Source organism: Nilaparvata lugens, chromosome 5, assembly GCF_014356525.2.
Source record: "Nilaparvata lugens isolate BPH chromosome 5, ASM1435652v1, whole genome shotgun sequence".
NCBI lineage: Eukaryota > Metazoa > Arthropoda > Insecta > Hemiptera > Delphacidae > Nilaparvata > Nilaparvata lugens.
In genome coordinates, this window is record NC_052508.1 from 76,480,130 (window position 1) to 76,503,924 (window position 23,795).

Genomic DNA, 23,795 nt, shown 5'->3' on the forward strand with positions numbered 1-23,795 from the left:
ATTATATTCTTAATATTGGTAGACGATAAAAATTTTTAAAATATTTTATTCTATTCAAAATACCAGCCAACAAATATTTTTGATCTGCAATTCAAATCTGAACCGCGTCAGCCATCTGAGTCAGCCATTTTTGGTAGCTCAGTTGATATGATTGTTACAACTTTGGCCGATAGATAGCGCAATCAGCAGTGCCTATCAGACGACCGGTTTTTAGGTTTTAGTTTTTAGGTTATGTTGTTAGGAAACATTGTCACCAATACGTAAGTTATTAGAATGATTTAATTTGCAGTTTCTATAAAAAAATGTAGATGGAGGAAAAATATTGTGTACATCACGAGCGAAAAATACTTTTTCTCCCTCAGGAAAATTGTTGCCCTCGGCTTCGCCTCGGGCTTCAAACTTTTTTCCTCAGGGAGAAAAAGTCGTACTTTTCACTCTAGATATACAAATAACTATTATTTACACTTTACAATAAAAGTGATGTGGGCGAAATTGAGGCAATAGAAGATGGCATTGACAAGACAGAGGATTGGTAACGTTTTTCTCCCATCTTACTACACTGCCATTATAACGTGCACCTCATTATAGGCATAATATCCGTTTAATGAAAAGTTTGAAATTTTCTAGTAATGAATTGTGATTGATTCAATTTAATTTAAAATGATTTTTGTGTGTTTTGAATTGTGAATTGAGTGTGTAATTAATGAATGTCAAGTGACACATAACCTAGCTACATTTTTGAACTATTGTATAAATTAGAATTGGAACCGTTTTCGGCTTATAAGCCTGTGGTACTTTTCTGTAAGTTGTGTAATTTTGAATGATTGAATTGATTGATAGAATTAATCAATGATTTAGGCACATAAAGCTACTCATAGACCTGCAATATTATTGTACAATATAGTACCTACTTATGATCACAATAGGCCACATAACTTTAACTAAACACGATGACAGCTGTTTACTCCGGTTTGCTGGCTTGTTAGGGTACAAACACACTGAATGCGGAGCGGAGCGTAGCGTGGCCTTCTAGAGCGGAGCGTAGCGTGGCCTTCTAGAGCGGAGCGTTCATGATACAGACTGGAAGCGTCTGAGCGTCAAGCGTCAAGGGCCTAGAAGAGTACAAGAGTAGACCAGACTGGCACTCGCACTGTGACGCTCCAAAAAACAAACCAGCTTGTTCCAAATTTTGACACCACGCTCCGCTCTGCGAGTAGACGCTTCCAGTGTGTTTCAGCTCATTACTTAACATGATTATTGTTCACGACGCTCCTCAACGCCAAGCTCCGCTTGTACCCTTACAAGTAGGTATAGTCATAGAGAACCAATAGCATAAGTAGATATCCCAAGGTCTAGGGCTTTTACGTCGCCTATAGTCCACGTATTTCTTTCCCGTGAAGCTTTATGACGCTGGTAGTCTCTCATTTTGTGCCGTTCACACACTCTTACCCGGTCAAAACAGTAAAAATCGACAGTAATCGACTTGAGATAACAGTAAAAGTTGCGACATAAACGCCCTATACCATGGGATATCTACTTACGCCATTGTTTCTCTATGGTATAGTACTGAAAATGAAAAACAAATCTTCATTAGATTTTTGACGTGACAACGTCTTATAAATTGGTTTGCCGGGAGACACTTCAAGAAACTGCGTTACGTTCCCACGTTATGCGCTCACAATGAGAGCGAGTGAGAGCGTTCGTTTCGGTTCACGGTCGTCTGGAAAGAGCACGAATAGGAGCAGTGGCGAGCAACGCTCGCAGCAGCAAGCCCAGCAACCCGAAGCATTCACCTGGAGAGAGAGTGAAACGGAGCAGTCAACCTGCGCAGGCGCCGCAAGCAATCTCCTGCGACTGCGCCACTAATTCAAAATGTCAAGTCAATGGTTGTCTCTCTCGCTCTTAGGTGGGCGCGGGCTAACCATGCCCGAGTGGAAGGGACGCGTGCCTCTCACTCACTCTCATTGTGAGTTATTATTTCATCCTTCTTCCTACTATACGAATGAATATTCACATTAAAATTATTTTACCACTCAAAGTCGTTGTCACGTAAAACTTTCGCCCGTATACCGACTTTACAGGCAACCATGCAATTTTTTCATTTTCAGTACCTACTTATAACAAGCCACAAACCGGAGTAAACTATATTGTAGGTAGGTACGATATTGTACAATAATTGATTTATCAGAGCAAAGCTTAACAAATGGTACATGATTCTTTATTCTTAATTCATTTATACAATTAAGTACATTATCGACATGATAGGGAGAGAAAAAATAAGGTAACCTTGTGCTCTTCCTCTCCCAAATTTAGATAACTCAACACATAGTCCGATATAGTCATATGGTCGTCTTGTAGTTCTTCGATTCACAAAATTTTCAGTCCTCAAATATTTTCACTGATTATAACTGACATTCACTTCCACCGTGTATTCAAGAAAAATGAATAATCTGGTTTTTTCTAATTATTGAACAGATAATAAATGTTAGGAAAAAAGTAGTTCTCACTATTAAGATAATAGTTAGCTTTCTATTTTTTCTCAAGATATAGTAGATTTGCATTTCAAGAAAGTACCGTACATCATCTACACAATGTATTATATTTATAAAAATGTTGGAGTAAAATAAAATAAAGGTAGGCAATTGAAAACAGGTGAAAAATAATCAAAACAAGTCAAGAGATGAACGTTAAAAAATGAATGAATACCTCTGGCAATGGAAGATACCGCTGGAAAATCAGTGGATACAGCTTTGAAGCGACGAGGTAAGAATCAACCCCTGAAAATAATTTATACTTTTTAATGAATGTTCATAATTTCAATTATTTTTTTCTCATTAATACTTGGTACTCTCTTCTATAGTATAACTTACTCTATTATTATGTTCCCATCCATCACGGCCTTAAACTTTACAAACTGTTGAAAATGCAATGGATTTCGAGTGATTAGAAAGCATGCCTCAGTCAGTGAGAAATATTACTTATATTTTGATCCAATTAAAGCCTTCAAGTCTTCAAAAAAATGTTGAAACAATTATTATGTATGAAATAAATAAGAAAACTCAAGTTTTATTTATATATTTACAATATCTCTTTGGAGACAGTTCTAAAACTGTAGTAATAACGCACGTCTTTCTTTAATACTTTTTTCATTTTATTGAATAACTTTTTTGCCACTCAACATGAGAAATTATGAAATATGCCGAATCACAATGCAAATATAGTTTGAACAGAACAAAGTAGTAAAAGTAGCAAAAATGTCAAAACATTTACCTCCAGTGAAAATTTTGTCATCCTCACAAACAGCAATAGCATTCACATCATGGGAATGAAATTTGAAATTTCCGGATCTTATCCACTCAACTTTTTCCTTTCTCGTGAAATAGACTCTTTTGTAAAGCTGAATTTTTGTATCTACACCTGTGGGAATAGAATAAACTTTTGTTAATAAAATTACTAGTACACTTTGATTTTGAAAGTCATGACCAGTTCCACATTCTTTTGATCAACGAAATCAAAAATCATTCCAAAACAAACCATTTGTGAAAACATGGGTGCAAATGTGATATGAGTTTCATTTAGCTCTCCTAGATAAGATTTATTCTCAATCACCACACAAAAACAAAGTAGAAAGTCTTCAAACATTGAAATAAAAAATAATATATATACCGAGTGTTTCAAAAAGAATGACTCAATTTTAAACAGTTAGATTTATTTTTAAAAAAATTGTGCACACAAACCAATTTATTGGTAAATAAATAATAAAAATATTTTCCACCGGTTCATAGTTTATTAGTAAGGTACGTACAGACTTAATGCGCCACAAACACGTGCATTTCACTTTTCATCATCTTATGCATAGCCTATCATATCTGTATATTTCTGTTTCTGTACAAATACAGATATAATAAGGATGGGATCAGATATAATAATATACCGAGTGTTTCAAAAAGAATGACCCGATTTTAAACAGTTATATTTATTTTAAAAAATGGTGCTCAAAAAACAATTTTACATCAAATTACTCACAGAAATATCAAGTTTATGAGGATGTATTATAAGTGTTCTATGTGCCCTCCTTTTGAGTCTCGGACGACATCTAGACGGTAGCCAAATTCATCCCAGACTGTTTGCAAGATGTCTTCTCGGACTGTAGCTACTGCATCATTTACCCTGGTTCTTAGCTCCTCAATATCAAGTGCTAAGAGCGGAACATAAACACGATCTTTAACGTATCCCATAGGAAGAAAATCATACGGTGTTATGTGAGGGGACCGTGGAGACCAGGAATGCATAGCCAAGTCTTGCGGTCCTGTGCGCCTGCGCCCTATCCAACGTTGAGGCAAGTTGGTGTTGAAGAAATAGCGTCGTACATCCTTGTGCCATCAAAAGGAGGGCACATAGAACACAAATAAATCATCATAAACTTGATACTTTGGTGAGTAATTTGATGTAAAATCGGTTTGTGTGCACCATTTTTTTGAAAGAAATATAACTGTTTAAAATTGGGTCATTCTTTTTGAAACATCCGGTATATATAGGGTTACACAGAATAACGGGAACTTTTAAAAACACCATAAAACATTAGTGGGAAGGGTAAAAATGATTTTATTCAAACTAATGTAAAGTTCAAGACTTACCATTTCAACGATTGCTGCAACATTTCAGCTGGGATATTGTTAATTGTCTGTTATGATTCAACCACAGTTATTGGTCAAGTTGTGAAAACGTTTGATTTGAGATAGCTCCACAAACAGGAAATCGCAGGTGGACAGATCATGGGACCAGGAAACGCAGATGTTGCAGCGATCAATGAGGAATCGTCAACACAGATTTGAAAAGTGTATTCGTTCAGGAGGAAGCCATCTTAAAGAAGTAATTGTCAAAAAAGTGATAGATGTTATTAATAATTCTGAAATGGTAAGTCTTGAACTTTACATTAGTTTGAATGAAATCATTTTTGCCCTTCCCACTAATGCTTTATGGTGTTATTAAAAGTTCCCGTTATTCTGTATCACCCTGTATAATTATGGCAAAGAATATAATAAAACATAATTTTATTGATAAAATTGTCACTAAGCTATCACATATTATAACATTGAGTTTACAAAAAAATGTAATTCGATTTGAGAAAAATATTTTTTTTCTCAAAATCTATAAAATAATTGGTTTTTATTTTAAAAGGCATGAGATGAACCAATGAATAGAAAAATGTCCAAGTACCTGTTGTGTAGATTCCTTGTTTATCTTCACTGAGAGCGAGTGCCAAAATATCGGCATGATGATCAGTGAAGCTTTGTACACATGTTCCATTATGAATATTCCAAATACTCAATTTTCCACTAGAAATAAAAACAGTTTACATATTGTATAAAAACAAAAGTAGAAATTTGTTTAGGATGGATTTGGGACCAAAATACTACACTAACATTATACTTGTAAATAGAAATTCAAATTCATTTATTTGCCATAAAATAATACAGATTGATAAAATAAATATTTTAACTTACAAAATGGCACTACCGGCAAAGAAAAATACATTATTACCCTTGAAATTAAAAATCGACCAGTAGTTTCCGAGTTATTGAGTATTTAATGACCAGAAGTAGGCATATTCTGAAAATGTCGAAAAATCTATATATCTCGAAAACTAAGGTCGATAGGAAAAAAGTTTACTGAACAGTTTTTGTCAGAAATGTCGAGTAGAATCTACGGTTAACGGCTGTTACAACCTTGGTGGGACACCCTGATAAATACAGAAATTGCTCGCTTAATATAATAGGATTATTGTCTTATTTAAAAATGACTTTCATCAAACATATCCTCACTTTTATTATAAAAATGCATGGTACTATGCAACTCAAGTCGAGGCTCGACCAACATGTCGAGTCGATGCTCGACTCAAGTCTCACAGTCGTGAGGTCGCGGAGTGTCGCCATTTGAAAACACATGCTGCGTCGAGAAGAGACTAGAGTCGCAGCCTCTTCTCGACTTGAGTCGCGTGAGTGTGAGTTGAGCCTTACTGTCATATTGGCTACTTGGAAGCTGCTAGCAAATTAATCTACCTTGAGTCTCCAGAGGCTACATCATCATCTTCGGTGAAAACCAAACACCAAACTATCACTGGAACAGACTTTAATCTTCTTGGCAATTTCAGAGTGTGCAGTATGGTACCGGTTTCCATTTTCCAGATAACAATTTCGTTTACTGAGCCTGCAGCTAGAAACTCTCCATTCTTGTTCCAACTAAGACAAAGCGTCCTATCTGAAAATTAAAAAAAGTATCATTGAACAGTTACTTTTTAAATAATAATGATAATAATTTTCAAAACATAATAAATTAGTAATGAAATTGAAATATAATGATTTTGAGAGTAATTTGCCTGGATACTTGAAAAAATTAAACCGTTTTGAAGACAGTGGAATAACCTTTCGATTTGCAATCATAAAAATGTTAAAGGCCATAACTATCAAAATGCCACACAAGTTTACGCAAACTCAGTTAGAAATCAGAATTATCCACAGCATAAACCGCTAAGAATCAGTTACTAGCACATTTGGCTTGAAATGACATCAGCCACAGCTATTTGAGCCCTATTACACAATTTCATTTACACAGTCAGGCACGATTCTAATCTGGTCATCTATATTTGATCGTTAATAGCAATCTCATCAAATATTTGGTCAAAGGTCTTCTATCAATTGTTCACTCCCGTGTTATCGGATGGGCACGTTAAACTGTCGGTCCCGGCTGAAGTATGACAGTCGTAAGGCCCATTGACGGCTTAAATTATATATTCAGGCGGTGGGACCCGTCCCGAAAGGGACTCCCCACCAACAAAAGCCATACGAATTTACTTATTTAATCAATTGTTTAGTCTATGATCTATCAATAGACTATCTCTTATTCTATATCTATAATGAAAGTTGATCAAAGATCTGTTAGTCAAATATTTATTATTTGTCGTTTTACTGAAATGATTCAGATCATTTAATATGGCGACGATACAACGGTTCTGGTTACTGGTAAGGATGATAGCGATGTTATGATTAGGGCTGAAACAGCTATGCATCAACTCAACAATTATTGGTTTGGTCATAATGCATTGACGTTGAATATGACTAAGGTGGGCCGTCCACTGGAGCCGATTTCGTTCGAACTAGCATCGGCCGAAAACTACCGAACTCGTCCAAACGATACCCCAACAAAGAAAGGAATAGATAAGCATCTATTCCATTGCAACAGGTTCATACGGCCGTCTCCGGCCGGTCAATTTTTCTATCCGAATTGAATGGGATTTTCCGGCTCTATCCGGCCGAAAAACTAGTCGAGCTGAGACAACAACTAGTGTTCCTAACCTAAAATTGTTCCACAGTCTTGTTTGTTTTTGTTTTTTGAAGTTTTTCTGTGTCATGAAGATGTTTTACAAGAGTTCACAAGCATTGTTCTATTTCAATGACGACTGAAAATTCAACACATCATCATACCATACTCTATAATTGCGTCATAGCGTTCATCCTCAAATAACCCTCCAAAGTCATCAAACAATATCATTTCAAGTTTTTAAGATAAAATACTTCTACTTTTGTTGATATTTAGTTCATGAATAAATATTTAATCATCAATCTTGTATGATGATGAATAAATACCTGTGAATTTTAAGTTTTTTTTTGTGTAGTTGAGAAGTTGATATTGTGGTAATTATTCATATTGAATGAAAAAGACTAAGAAATTGTCAGAAAACCACTGATTTATTGATAATTAGAAAGACCGGTTTCGGTTATTACACCATTGTCAATCTCTGATAAACTAAAACTAAATACAAGAACAGCAGAATTCGGTGTAATAACCGAAACCGGTCTTTCTAATTATCAATAAATCAGTGGTTTTTTGACAATTTCTTAGTCTTTTTCATTCAATATTTAACAGTTATTTTAATGTGTTGGGGAAATTATGAGTTAATTATTCATATTGAATGAAAAAGACTAAGAAATTGTCAAAAAACCACTGATTTATTGATAATTAGAAAGACCGGTTTCGGTTATTACACCATTGTCAATCTCTGATAAACTAAAACTAAATACAAGAACAGCAGAATTCGGTGTAATAACCGAAACCGGTCGACAATAATAGTAATAGAACAAATATCTGTGTAATGAATCCATTAACCATTTCATTGCTAACTATCAACTCAAATCTTCTTGCTGCATCCGCGGTAGAGTCCCTCTACTAGAACCATAAATAAAATTGCATATGTGTAGGATACACTGAGGTGGAAGTGGTCATGTTTCTGGTGTTGTTCTTCACCAGAAAAAAGCTGTGAGGATAATAGTGGCGGCCATTTTCAGGCAACATTGTGAACCGTTATTTGTTTCTCTTTGTATATTAACAGTTTACAACCAATTCAATTTATTTATTCACACACACACACACACACGCGCACACGCACACACACATACATAAGATACATCAATATGAAATAAAAATTAATTACATCAATAAAAAACATTACAGTATAAAATAAATAACATAAATATGAGAACACATTATAATATTAGAAGGCAAATTATACATGTTATGTGGTGAAGAAGGGTAGAGGATCAAAAGTTCTTCCAACTATGGCTATCCATGTCATAGGAAGGCTTTTGATCCTTGGAATTTTTGGAAAGGATTGGGAAAGGGATGTGATAGAGCACAAGTAGGGGAAGTGAGCGCACTAATCAGAAAAGTTCTCTGTTAACTTAATATAGTTCTCAAAGGTAGAAGAAGTAGTTAATTTTGATCCAAGCATTGATATCTGTTTTGACTTTTTTTGTTATCTTGGCACAGCTAATAATTTGTTCAGGAATTTTATTTATAATTTTAGTGCTTAAATATATGAGTTGTCTTCTAATATTTTCAATTTTAGTATGATAGATTAGGTACTTATTTGTGGTGGGTCTTAAATTGTATTGATTATTGATAGTATTATTAGTGAAAATGAAATTATTTTTATATTTAAATATATACTTCACTACATTCATTACATACAACTGTCTAACTGTCAACACGTTAAACTCTTCAAAAGTCAGGTTGGTTGGGAAAAGTCTAGGCTTTTAAGATTGTTTTAATGATTGATTTTTGAATTATGAAAAGCTCTTCCAAGTGGGAATTATAACAGCCCCCCTATACTGAATTATGGACTGTACCAATGCAAAGTATACCATTTTAAGATGACTTGAGTTTAGAATTTTTTTGCTTCGTAGAATTTATAAGAAAGATATCTGATTCTTTTGCATAAAAATTTGATATGGATGTCCCACTTCAAATATTCATCTATTATGACGCCTAGATATTTTGTGCTTGTTACTCTTTTTATTATGGGACAAGTGCAGTTATTGAAGTTCATGTTGCAGTTTGAATGTAGACTCAGATTCATATTTTCGTCGGGTTTACCAGTTGTATTGAGTGCAAAGGTGATGTAATTGGTTTTATCAATGTTCAAGCTCAAAGTGTTTTTGTCTAACCATTTTTTAATGAGAAAACAATTCTGTTCTGCAATTTCATGAGCCTCGATCCACGATTTTCCATAGAAAACAGCTGCAGTGTCATCTGCGAATGATATAGTTGTTGAGTTTTTTAGTTTCAGGCTCAGTAAATCATTCACATAAATAATAAAAAGGATTGGTGAAAGTACAGTTCCCTGAGGCAACCCGTAAGAGGTCATTTTAGAGGTCATTTTACATACCAATATATTCATGTTGTTGCCCAATATATACATAAACATAAGAGTAAAATGAACACAAGAGGTATGGTTCATTCATACAACACCCGCCAAAGGCAACAGCTTGATACCCAACGTACAAGATTAACTAAAGTACAGAAGTCCCATCACGTCTTGGGAACAAAGGTCTACAATAGGTTGCCAGAGTCAATAGAAAATATCAAGTCTCTTTGTTCGGCAAATCGCTATTTGATCTTCTGCGTGCAAACCCCTTCTATTCTTTGGGGGAGTTTTCACACATTCTTTACAATAAATTGAGTGTTAAGTGTTATTAATATTTTATTGACGTTGCTGAAGACTGTATGGTCCGATAGCAAAATAATTGAATCTATCATTTTATGTTAAGTGCAATATTGTACTCACTGCGCCATTGGAGAAGTTTGTCAACTTGAAACAAACCATTTCCAACTTGGAAAATATTAATGAAGCCGCCTTCCGTCCCAGCCTGCAAAATAAAAATAGTCATACCGATTATTTCACCAATACATTCAGACTCGGTTTCTAGAAAAATTACCAAATATAATGGATCATTAAACCTACAGATTCAATAAGTATCCTAGAAACCGGGCCTCAAGGTAATTAGAATACAATGTAAATTCACGCACAACTCAATTTATTCCATGATCAGGGTCAGTTGATCGTATGAAGTAATTGAAGCTCAAAAAATAAATTCTTACTAAACTTTTCAATGTCGAATTAAGCAACTTGAAACTAGCCACTAACGATTGTCCCAATAAGGCAACATGCAACCCAGAATGTCCAACGATTAGCTGAGAATCAGCTGTTTGTGAGAATCACTGGATTCGCACTGTGGGTGCGCACTGGCTTGTACTGGTACTGGCCTCGCTCGTCAATGGCCAGCTCTGTTTGTGAGAATCACTGGATTCGCACTGTGGGTGCGCACTGGCTTGTACTGGTACTGGCCTCGCTCGTCAATGGCCAGCTTTGCAAGTCTTTTTATCAACAATAAAATACGTGATTCTCGAGAACCATTCACCTCTCTAGTAATCGTGGTATTACTCCAGTCAAATGGTCGTTTTTCAGGAAACAGCCCCGAAAGAATTTTACTCGACGGTTCTATATGTATTTTGGGGCGCTGAATTCTAATCTGAAATTTGCTGACACGCCAGAGGGCAACTTCACCCCCAAAATTTCGGACTTTTTTCAATTTTCCCATTTTATCTCGTGAACCTTGAGTTTCTCAAGAAAAATCATTCTCGACAAAATTGAAGAGAATAAGATTTCCAATAAATTGAGTGGTTGCGCAGGATTCTACCATTTTTGGTTCCAGAGCTACGAATTTTCAAAAAATGGGTATTTTTAAAGGGGTTTCAAAATTATGCAAACCTACCACTTCTACCCTATACAACATGGATATTTTTCTAGTATAGATAAAAAACCACACATCACGTGAAAGAACAATTCATTATGAACAGGATTCCTTAGGAATTTTCAAATTTAGTAGTGGGGGGAGGGGGGATATACCCAAAAATAGAAAATCATGTCCTACAGCCAAAATACAAATTTTTCATTATAATACCTTTTCAAGGCCTTCCTAACAAAAAAATACATATTTCGGCTGAAATCATCTCACGCGGGCTATTTTCTATGAGAATCACCCGTTAGAAACATTTAATTTCAGTATTTCCTAGTGGGGGGTACGTCATAAGGATATGTCAAGGATCAAAACTTTAAACACTTATAACTTTTGACAGAATGATCAGATCTTCTCGTACTACAGCTCATTCTTCTCAGCTCGTCAAGGCGGTTCAAAATCATGTATCATAATTAAAATTTGATGAAAAAATAAAAAAATCCACTTTTAGTGTATTTCAGCCCCTATTTAAATACACAGAAAAATGGTCAATTTCTATATTCAAAACTGTGTATCTCGGTAACCCGGAATGATAAAAAATAGTACTTGGTCTTTATTTAAAGAACAGAATCTCCTCTTTCATGTGAGGTACATGAATTTTGTAAAAATATAATCGTGAGGTAAGATACGTTTGATTCAAAAAATTAAGAAATTTGCGATATTCCCCTCATTTTCACAGTCTCGACAGTTTTTCGATAATAAACAGTCATGCAAGATGGGTTTAAGGCAACGTAGCTTACAGAACATGTAATTCTCTTTCATTTGAAACCAATCGCAAGTCTCTATCATGTATTACTCGTTTTAGAGACTCTTGAATAACAGTAAAATCGCAGAAAAAATGAATATTATCATTTTTTCAATTAGCTGTAACTTTTGAACGGTACGGAAATCAGGAAAACGATTCATGGAAGCGGAAAGAAGAGAAAATTCTCTACAACCTTGACTACTTTTTCGATTTTTTATCGGAAGTGTTTCACAAGATACGCAACTTTGAATATGCGAAAAAATTTTGATACGTTAATCATTTCCACAGTCTCGTATATTCAAAGTTGCGTATCTTGTGAAACACTTCCGATAAAAAATCGAAAAAGTAGTCAATGTTGTAGAGAATTTTCTCCTCTTCCCGCTCCCATGAATCGTTTTCCTGATTTTAGTACCGTTCAAAAGTTACAGCTGATTGAAAAAATGATAATTTTTTCTGCGATTCTACTGTTATTCAAGAGTCTCTAAAACGAGTAAGATACATGATAGAAACTTGCGATTGGGATCGACGGATTTAGAACCGTCGAGAAAAATTATTTCGGGGCTGTTTCCTGAAAAACGACCATTTGACTGGACTATATACTCATATTTAATTTTCTAGAGTTTCAATACCATCACGTTGAAAATTATTTCAGAATTCTCGATTATGTAATGGCATATCGGATTGACGATACTCATATCCTAATTGAGGGGGTCAGAATACAAGGGGTCCAAGTGACATTTTTCATTTTTTTGAGTTACAGTAATCGATAGCTGAAAGTGGCAAAAATCTAGTATACAAGAGGTATAAGCGTAACAAGGTCTATAAAATAGATAATAGATAGATAATATTTTTTATTCAAGTAAGTTACAATACATTCTGGTTCATACACGAATCTACAATAAATTACAGTACAACAGCCAATTATGCAACAAATTTCACATATTATGAAAACTTATTAATTACAATGAAGATTGAATGCAACATTAGAATATTGAACAAATACAGGTCATGATACTATTGTTGTGAGCAGCCATTTTATGGAGTCTTTAATGAAAATCCAATCCAATTCAATTTGCTCGTAAAAAAATTATGCATTTTAAAAACAATATTGTAGTTCAGATAATATGTGAATTCAGGTTTTCATTTTTTTAATTATGAAATTTCAAAAATAAATGCTTTAATTATTCAATTATTTATTATTAAAAACTGTTCTTATTCTTGTAAATCAATGATTATGATTCAAAAGGCATTGGGACAAGACAGAAATATGTGTTTTAAGAGTTTTAAGTTCCCGATCAATTGAATCTAAAAATCAACAATTCAGTTCCTAGTTGGAATCTAATTTATTATTACAATGTCGGAACAATTTATTTTACAATTCAAAGCCAAGCAATATCCCTTGAACAATATTACAAAATAACACATCATGTTGTTCAATCCATAATGATAACAGCTGATAAATTTGAAAATTGGTGAACTAGGACCCCATAAAATGGCTGCTCACAACAATAGTGTCAAGACCTGTATTTTATAGACCTTGAAGCGTAAGTCTAATCAGTGCTGACATTCGGTGTAAAATTTTTAAACTCCATTTTCAAACAGCTGTTTATTCGATTAAACAAGGGGTCCAAGTGACTTGGATCCCTTGTTTACAGGACAACGGTTGCTCGTATCCATCAAATTAAATTTAACCTTGATTAAGCCATGTCACCAAGCAAAAGATACCTAAAGAAAAATTAATGTAAGTAAACTTTAGGCCCAATTTTCTCGAAGCTAACAATATGTCACATGGACCCCTTGTATTACCCCTTCAATTGATAATTTCAAGTTACTCTAGTATTGCCTTTTTATTATCTCTCTCCAATATCTCTCTTCGTCACGCCCCGCCAATACACAAGAAACATAATTTCGAATTATAATAAGTAAAATCACAGTATTATTCAATTTTCAGGGATACAAAATGTGCAGTTGTGGAGATATATTCTGCTTACCGCCAATTGAGTGTTGTCTGGTGAGATTGCAATACAATGGCAAGCTCCAGATGAAACAGGGTAGCTGGCCTGAAAATTATTGCAAAAATTTTATGATAATATAATTTTCATTGTATTAAATAAGATTTATAGCCATTCTTTACAGAACAAAAGCCTCTCATACGAGGTAGATGATAGTTGGCAAAAAATACAAATTTTGTTTAACTAGCTGTTATAACTTGTCGATTATCGTCTTGCATCTGTGGCTATGGTAAGCCACATGTCGCCCAAGGAAGGGGATCGATGGTGGGATGAGATGGCACAGCGCGTGGGAGACATGTGGTCTCATGGTATTGGCGGCAGTTCAATTATTTATTAATTTCATTTCTAAAAACATCGAGTCTCAATTCTCATGGTACCTATTGTCGTCAGTTTAATTGAGACTCAATATTTTTGGAAATAGAACTATCCAAATAGAGTATTGGAATTATAATTTAAACATTATATGAACCCCCAATTATGAGGGTAGAGTGCAGTGCCGATACTTTTCTAGATAAATAAATAGGGAAATTCATTTGGATCAAATTTCAACAGGATTTCATTCAGAACAACCCACATAATCAAATTGATTGTTTTTAAATTTTACATGAATATAAGTTACCAAGATATAATAATAAAAGTATAACGATAATTAACTATATTAACTGCAGTGATTATTATAACTACATAATCTATATATATATATAATATATATATATATATATATATATATATATATATATATATATATATATAAAAGCGAAATGGCACTCACTCACTGACTGACTGACTAACTCACTCACTCACAGAACTAAAAATCTACCAGACCAAAAACGTTCAAATTTGGTAGGTATGATCAGTTGGCTCTTTAGAGGCGCACTAAGAAATCTTTTAGCGATATTTTAACTCTAAGGGTGGTTTTTAAGGGTTTAAAGTTCGTCTTTTAGCATGTATATTCTTCTTATTCCAATATCTTAAAATAATTATAATTGAAATGTCCATACCATATGTTAATATAGAACTATAATCTAGAGAGAGAGTACCTCTTCGATACAGTTGTTCTGGTAAGTAAATTAAAAATCTGGTGTGGCACACTCACACAACTTTCCTTGCCATTAAGAAAATTGATCACCTGACGCTAGTGTACTCGCGCATCTCAAGTCTACTATTCAAAGATATGAGACAGCTGGTGATAGGTTAATAACGCTGGAAACACACTATACCTGCTATCTCTTCGTAGTGAATGATTTAATAGAACCAACAGTTGCCAACAGTTTGCAATTTAATAATCACATTTTCTCGGATTTCAAGCTTATTTTCAATTCTAGGTGGAAATGTTACTGGACATTAATTGCAGAGATTTTCATGCTCAATTTTTCCACTTGAAATTTTTTGTTTAAATTGTATATGAAGGCTGATAATTGAGAATCTAAAATCAAACTTTGCATAGATGGGGCAAAGCTCCTGAAATTTTTACAGATATGGGACTTGTTGCAGTTGATAGAGCTTATCAATGACTATTCCAGGTTTAAATTTGATCAAAATCGTTGGAGCCGTTTTCGAGAAAAGCCCTGTTTTTGACATTTTTGCCATTTTAGCCGCCATCTTGGATTGCATTTGATCGAAATTGTTCGTGTCGGATCCTTATAGTGTAAGGACCTTAAGTTCCAAATTTCAAGTCATTCCGTTAACTGGGAGATGAGATATCGTGTACACAGACGCACATACACTCATACACACACACTCACACAGACCAATACCAAAAAACCACTTTTTCGGACTCAGGGGACCTTGAAACGTATAGAAATTTAAGAATTGGGGTACCTTAATTTTTTTCGGAAAGCAATACTTTCCTTACCTATGGTAATAGGGCAAGGAAAGTAAAAATTTTGTCAGGTTGTCAAGTTGAGATGACTTTGTTAGGTTGGCACCAAGTTGAAGATTGAAATGCATTTATCCAGGACCTCCTAAATACCAATTTATCCAGTACCTGGATCCTGATTTATCGCGGAAAAATTTATTGGGTACTGCTACTTCAATCAGAGCTATTCCTGGGAATATTATATTACTAGCCGTCAGGCTCGCTTCGCACGCCATATCCGTATAGCCAGACGTTTAGTCTGGACCCCCGACTGGATCGTCCTAACATATGATAAAAATATGACATAACATTTCAAATTTGGTAGGTGTGTTCAGTTGGCCCTTTAGAGGCGCAATAAGAAATCTTTTAGCGATATTTTAACTCTAAGGGTGGTTTTTAAGGGTTTAAAGTTCGTCTTTTAGCATGTATATTCTTCTTATTCCAATATCTTAAAATAATTATAATTGAAATGTCCATACCATATGTTAATATAGAACTATAATCTAGAGAGAGTACCTCTTCGATACAGTTGTTCTGGTAAGTAAATTAAAAATCTGGTGTGGCACACTCACACAACTTTCCTTGCCATTAAGAAAATTGATCACCTGACGCTAGTGTACTCGCGCATCTCAAGTCTACTATTCAAAGATATGAGACAGCTGGTGATAGGTTAATAACGCTGGAAACACACTATACCTGCTATCTCTTCGTAGTGAATGATTTAATAGAACCAACAGTTGCCAACAGTTTGCAATTTAATAATCACATTTTCTCGGATTTCAAGCTTATTTTCAATTCTAGGTGGAAATGTTACTGGACATTAATTGCAGAGATTTTCATGCTCAATTTTTCCACTTGAAATTTTTTGTTTAAATTGTATATGAAGGCTGATAATTGAGAATCTAAAATCAAACTTTGCATAGATGGGGCAAAGCTCCTGAAATTTTTACAGATATGGGACTTGTTGCAGTTGATAGAGCTTATCAATGACTATTCCAGGTTTAAATTTGATCAAAATCGTTGGAGCCGTTTTCGAGAAAAGCCCTGTTTTTGACATTTTTGCCATTTTAGCCGCCATCTTGGATTGCATTTGATCGAAATTGTTCGTGTCGGATCCTTATAGTGTAAGGACCTTAAGTTCCAAATTTCAAGTCATTCCGTTAACTGGGAGATGAGATATCGTGTACACAGACGCACATACACTCATACACACACACTCACACAGACCAATACCAAAAAACCACTTTTTCGGACTCAGGGGACCTTGAAACGTATAGAAATTTAAGAATTGGGGTACCTTAATTTTTTTCGGAAAGCAATACTTTCCTTACCTATGGTAATAGGGCAAGGAAAGTAAAAATTTTGTCAGGTTGTCAAGTTGAGATGACTTTGTTAGGTTGGCACCAAGTTGAAGATTGAAATGCATTTATCCAGGACCTCCTAAATACCAATTTATCCAGTACCTGGATCCTGATTTATCGCGGAAAAATTTATTGGGTACTGCTACTTCAATCAGAGCTATTCCTGGGAATATTATATTACTAGCCGTCAGGCTCGCTTCGCACGCCATATCCGTATAGCCAGACGTTTAGTCTGGACCCCCGACTGGATCGTCCTAACATATGATAAAAATATGACATAACATTTCAAATTTGGTAGGTGTGTTCAGTTGGCCCTTTAGAGGCGCAATAAGAACGGATCTGGAGAAATTTCCAAAGATACGCACAAAATCTGCGTTTTTTAGCGTTTTCTCAGCTTCTTCGAGAACAAATAAACAGAACATGTTCAAATTTACTACAGAAGCTCAGCTGGGGTGCAATAATGTTGTGTTAGAAGGAATTTGAAATAACGCCAAAGATACGCCCAAAATCTGCGTTTTCCAGCGTTTTTTGCGCTTTCTCAGCATTATCGAGAACAAATGAACAGAAAATGTTCAAATTTACTACAGAAGCTCAGCTGGGGTCCGATAATGTTGTGTTAGAAGGAATTTGAAATAACGCCAAAGATACGCCCAAAATTAGCGTTTTCTCAGCTTTTCTGCGTTTCCTCACCTTTTTCAATTGATGGAAATATATATTTAAAAAAATTCAGTAAACAGGTTTAGCTGAGGTGGAAGAATTTTGTTCGCCAAAGATACGCCGATATAGTATCAGGTGTTTTTCGAGATCAAATTGACATAATACGTTCAAATTCGGTACAGAGGTTCCGCTGAGGTCTACATGCAGGCGAGCGAAGCGAGCCCGCTGATCTCATTTTTGGACAATCCAGTCGGGGGTCCAGGGTGGCGGAGCCCCCTGGCTAGACGGATATGGCGAGCGAAGCGAGCCTGACGGCTAGTTGAAATATAATTTTGTTCCCTAACACTGAGAGTGGGACTTAGTTTTTCCTATAATTTAAAAAAAATATTGCACAAAATTATCTAAGTTCTGCAAAACTACGGTAATCTATATATAAAAATGAATGTGTGTTTGTTCCCTATAGACTCGAAAACTACTCAACAGAACGGCTTGAAACTTTGGGAATATGTTGTGTGAATATTGGGGATGGTTTCTGACCAGAAATTTCAATAGGGGGGGCTAATAATAATTACTTATTAATCCATTTTATAGACCTATGTTTTCGAAATTTTCGGCCGAGCGGCTACCGAAGAACGGAAAGATTATCATGATTCCAGATCATATTGTGATAATATGATTTAGCATCTTAAGTTTCCAGCTGTAATAAACACGTCACCCTGTGATAAATTGTGTATCAATATTATCATTCCCTTATCATTGAGAAACTGGAAGATCTCAGAAAAAATTATTCACCTCATGAAAGAGAGTTCTTCATATTGCATTCATTAATTACTGAATAATGATAGACTAATTTACTTTTTTTATATTTAGCTTAGCTTATATTCATCCTAAAATTGAAGATGGAAAGAATATGAAATTCTGTGTAATTCATCGTACAACGCATATTTCCTGGACAATCTATTGACAATCAACAACTATGAAAACATTAAATTCAACTTTGAAACACTGATTTAACCTATTTTTTTAATTCAACACTTTACTGATAGATATTACTACCAATTTATCGATTGAGAATAATATGTTTTCGGAATAATAAATGCTGCATGACTAAGCACATAGGAAGTTTAAAAAAATAATAATGACGACTCCCCAGACATCAGACTGTCAGGAGGACAAATACAAGTAACAAGTCCGTTTTCAGATGTAAATGAAAATATTGATTGTCAGATAAATTTCATGATGAGACATGTGTGACATGAGATACATTGACTTTTTGGTGGTATGAAGTTCGCCGGGTAAGCTAGTAATAATATAAAATATGGTATTTCTTAAAGAACAAAGTGAATTCAATGCTATTTAGACTAGACTCCGTCTGAATGCCGAAGTAAATTCTGTGATCAGGAATTGAGTTTTTCTACATGATAAATGTGATAGTCTAATTATTATTGAGACTTGCCTTTTCACTGAGGGAAACGACGTCGAATTCTCTGACAAAGCCCTGCAAATCAGCACTCATCAACCTTTCGCCGCACCACGATATAACTCTTAGTTTAAGACTGCTATCGAAAAATAAAGATCCTTGAAGAAAAGGAACTGCAGCTATATTCCACAGTTCTATCCTATTGTTTCTGAAAGTTAAAAGTCAGACATATTAATAATTGACATTTGGTCGAGAAGAGACTCGACTCTAGTCGAGAGCATGTGCTTCCAAATGGTGACACTCAGACCAGTCGATTCTAGTCTCCGCGACTGTCACCATTTGAAAAAACATGCTCTCGACTAGAGTCGTGTCTCTTCTCGACCTGAGTCGCGTAAGTGTGAGTTGAGCCTTACTAGGATAGAAGAAGTGCATTTACATGAACTCGAGAAGGTTAATAGCTTTAATATAATTGTCTTTATATATGTATTTTAATATATTTAATTGTTTGTACATGTAATGTATTATGGTACGGTACATTATAATTATGTTAGTTTCACATAACGGTTGTTTATAACATTTGTAATGTTCGATGCTTCATTCATTACCCACACTTGTGAGATCGATGACGTCATTACACATGATTACACACACAACTAGCCTATTCAGATGGCAGATCGAAGCAACGAACACTTTTAATAAAAATTTAAATCATCGCTCATAAATTCATTCACATTATATACTCTTGAAGGGCGCCTCATCCAATTGCTTCACACCAGGAGGCAGCTTGTTGAAGAATTTCAGGGCATAAATCCTATAGCTGGCCTGTGATCGGTGGAGGCGTCTCCTAGGGACATCGAACAGCTGACGGTGCCTGGTGTTGTGGTAGTAAATGTCACATAGTATGCTGTATCCTCTTGACATAATCCAAGCACAGGAGGATGTTATTAATAGCTAATGACCGTCAGCACACCAAGGTGAGCAAAGATGGGCTTGCAGTGGGAAAGATGGCGCTGGCAGTTATGGTTCTCACCTCAGGACATCAGCGGCCCTGCCGAGTGACACAACTGGAGCTAGCAATAGAAGACATGACAGCCAAGGCTGCAATAATCCGCTGAGCTACTGCACCCACTGTCGATCTCCCAGCTCGAAAGCCAAACCTCATGTTGGACAACAGGCTATTCTCTTCAAAGAAAGCCTCTAGAATAGAATAGAATAGAATAGAATAGAATAGCTGCCTTTATTTTTACCTAGGAGGGCGGAGTTAGGGCGCAGCCGGCCCTCTCTTACACTCAACCCTCAACCCTCTAGGCTCTAGCTGAGGCAAGCACTCGTTGACAGAGGTGGGGAGAGGATGCAATGGCATCCACAACCTCTCGAAGCATGCTCAAAGACATGCCAAACACATTTGGGTTTTTAGAGAGTTTGACGGAGCGTGTGATTCTCTTAAATAACCTGGTTTGGTGGTACGAAAGAAGGAAAGATGCTCCTGTGCCGACTGGGTTCTTCCCTCCAACAAAACAGTTGGATCAATGACAGCATCCGGCAGGGCATCCTCTGGGCCTATATTCTGAACCGAACTCACAAAGAAGCCATTGCCATCTGGGCTTGCAGTCAATTCTGTTACGTGACATCTATTAGTATTGACATAGAGAAACAATAGCATAAATAGATATCCCATGGTATAGGGCGTTTATGCCGCAACTTTTACTGTTATCTCAAGCTGATAGTCCACGTAGTTCTTTCCTGTGAAGCTTTATGACGCTGGTAGTCTCTCATATTGTGCCGTTCATACACTCTTACCCGGTCATAACAGTAAAAATCGACAGTAATCGGCTTGAGATAACGGTAAAAGTTGCGACATAAACGCCCTATACCATTATAATTATCTACTTACGCTATTGTTTCTCTATGTCAATACGAGTATTGATCACATCCCAGGCAGCCTTGCGCTTGCATTGGTTAGGTGCATCCTCAATCAGTCGCTCGGTTTCCAACCTCTTCGCCAGCTTGATCCTTTTCTCGAAGAATTATTTAAAATATCTATACCTAGCAGAGCTGTCAGCGTCACCATCTTCACATGTGTTTCTAAGGGTGAGCGAACATGATTCCCCCAAGTCTGGCCAGATCATCAGTGTACCACTCCTTCTGGCCATTCAGATGTCTAGGTCTCCTCTTCAGTGTCTCGGGTGGCGCTTTGTCTTGCCAATTTCAGGAAAGAAAAATCGAAGTTGTCACGGTTAACTTGGACTTACCGCACTATCGCATATCATGATTGGTGAACATTTTTCTGTGCAAATGTTCCACGGCTGTCAAACTCAGTTGAAATGCGCCCAGTCAATGTGTTCCAAGAACTCATTGTTTTTTGAGATAAATCAGGTGAAGAAAACTTTGTGACGCTGCTTGCAACTCATGTTAGCCTACTATTATTCGACTACTTTACAAGATTTATTCAGGAATTCAAAATTAATGTTGTAGTAGAGATTGAAGCTAGCACCTAGCAATCACAACTTAATAATCAACAATTTAACTCATAATAAGATAAAAATCAAATCGGTAGGTACCTATAAATGAGGTTCACGTTATAATGGCAATAGAGAAAGATAGAAGAACAACGTTGCCGATCCTCTATCTTGTCGATGCCTTCTACTGATGCCGGTTTATTGATGCAATATTAACTGCTCATTCTCGTTGAAAATAATCATTTATATTATATCAATCAATAAATTATATTTTTCACTGATTTTATAATAAATTTTTATAATTAAAATTGTTAATTAGGTAATTATACATTTCAACATTGTTGAAAAAACATTCTGTCAACAGAGCAAAGCGAGAAAGATATGGCGCTATCCACTTTGTGTGAAAATCAAACTCTATGACGCCATCAATCCCACAAATTTATGTAGTGGATGAAGCAGAAGGTATTAGGTGTTGAATAGACAAGGGTACGTAGCAATACAATTGCTAATCAAACACTGCTAATATAAGATAACGTGGACCTCACTACAGATATCTTATAATGTGGTGAATTTATAATCATTTAAACAAAAGATTTAATTTTACATTATTTACTATTATTTCTATAGCCTGATCATTAATTTTTACTAACTTTCCATCTATAATAGACATAGGTGTAAATACTTACCGCAATGCTGCAACTGTAGATTTCAACTTACTGTAGGATAAGCTTAATATAGGATCAGGATCTAAATTATAACATTTAAGTCTATGAACCTTTCGTTTTTCCATAGTTGATCAAATTTTAATGTTTACAATAAACTGAATTTAAAAAATGGTTAACTGTTCATGTATCACCAAACTGAATATTGATAATTCTAATCTGATCTGGTTACAAATTATAAAAGCAATTCGGAATGACAAATTAGTATATATGTTTATACAAATAACATACTTATGAAAATTGTTACGATAACAACTTGTCAACGCCAAATTAAATATAACCTAGAAATGATGGCTATTTTCTATTTATGGCTACACGAGAGCAGAGCACGTGCTACAAAAATAGAAAAGGACGGAGACTGTTTTGATCAGTGAGCAGAAATATTATAGAGAGCTATGATGGAGTGACCAACTTTAAATTACCAAAAATGGGACAACGGCATACTATGACTATGCATACAATGACGACAAAGTAGAACAGATTATCGGTTTTCATACTACTTGGATGGGAAATGGCGTATCAAGTCAAGCCTGGTTAAATCAGTTAAACTAGTAGTTCACTGAATAGTAGACCTCACGCAATATTCTCATCCACAAGTACCTGATTTAAATTATAAACCTTATGGAAATACAGCAATAAACTGGCTTCTCCACACATCTGTGTAATCAATTGTCAGCTGATTTATGATGAATAATTATTCTATAGTCTGATTTTTACTCTTATATTGGTGTATGAAGGAGGCTCCTTTTTCATTTTATATTATCCTTGGAATGCAAAATTTCCAAAAACCGTGTATATACATCGACGTGCAATTAAAAAAGGAACATACCTGTCAAATTTCATGAAAATATATTACCGCGTTTCGCCGTAAATGCCCAACATATAAACATTAAGAGAAATGCCAAACCGTCGACTTGAATCTTAGACCTCTGTATGATCTGGATTTAGTATTTAGTATTTATTTAAATAAGTCCATAAAAGGGATCACTAAAGTGAAACCCACTGGGACACGTCAAATATGTAAAAAAGAAAACAACTGCACAGAGGCAGAAATCAAATACGAAAATAGGCACTCACCACACTGCTCTCCAACATACAGAACTCACGGAGTGAGTACAGAGGGTGATCCGTCAGCAGGCTCCTCAGAGCCCCTCGAAACCGCACCGCAGGCAGATCCCTGGCCAACAGAGGCAGCCTATTATAGAGGCTGATAGACATATGAGCCAGACCAGTCCAAGTTCTGCTCAGCCTCTGGTAGGGTAAATCCAGCCTGAGTCTACCCCTAGTCTCATATGGGTGGAAGCTCTGACGGGTCACGAGCAACCCCACGTTTGCATGTGTTCTGCAAAGGGTATGGAGAACATAGAGGGAGAAGACGGTGAGGATCCTCTCTTTGATAAAGAGTGGGCGACAGTGGGCTAATCTA

General features: G+C 35.6%; 1 protein-coding gene across 2 annotated transcripts in view; it reads right to left on the minus strand.

The window, feature by feature from the left end:
* Positions 1 to 22,736, minus strand: part of LOC111046964 (U3 small nucleolar RNA-associated protein 4 homolog) — a 50,352-nt gene extending 27,616 nt beyond the window's left edge. The window contains exons 1-8 of one of the 2 annotated variants that reach the window (XM_039429310.1): positions 22,334 to 22,736; positions 19,225 to 19,396; positions 13,872 to 13,940; positions 10,124 to 10,205; positions 6,063 to 6,261; positions 5,221 to 5,339; positions 3,271 to 3,417; positions 2,707 to 2,777 (exon numbers count right to left, since the gene is read on the minus strand). In XM_039429310.1, the coding sequence (XP_039285244.1) occupies positions 2,707 to 2,777; positions 3,271 to 3,417; positions 5,221 to 5,339; positions 6,063 to 6,261; positions 10,124 to 10,205; positions 13,872 to 13,940; positions 19,225 to 19,396; positions 22,334 to 22,437 (963 nt within the window). In that variant the 5' untranslated portion in view covers positions 22,438 to 22,736. The remainder of the gene's footprint in view (positions 1 to 2,706; positions 2,778 to 3,270; positions 3,418 to 5,220; positions 5,340 to 6,062; positions 6,262 to 10,123; positions 10,206 to 13,871; positions 13,941 to 19,224; positions 19,397 to 22,333) is intronic. The other variant, XM_039429311.1, reaches the window with a different exon arrangement.
* Positions 22,737 to 23,795: the final 1,059 nt, after the last annotated feature.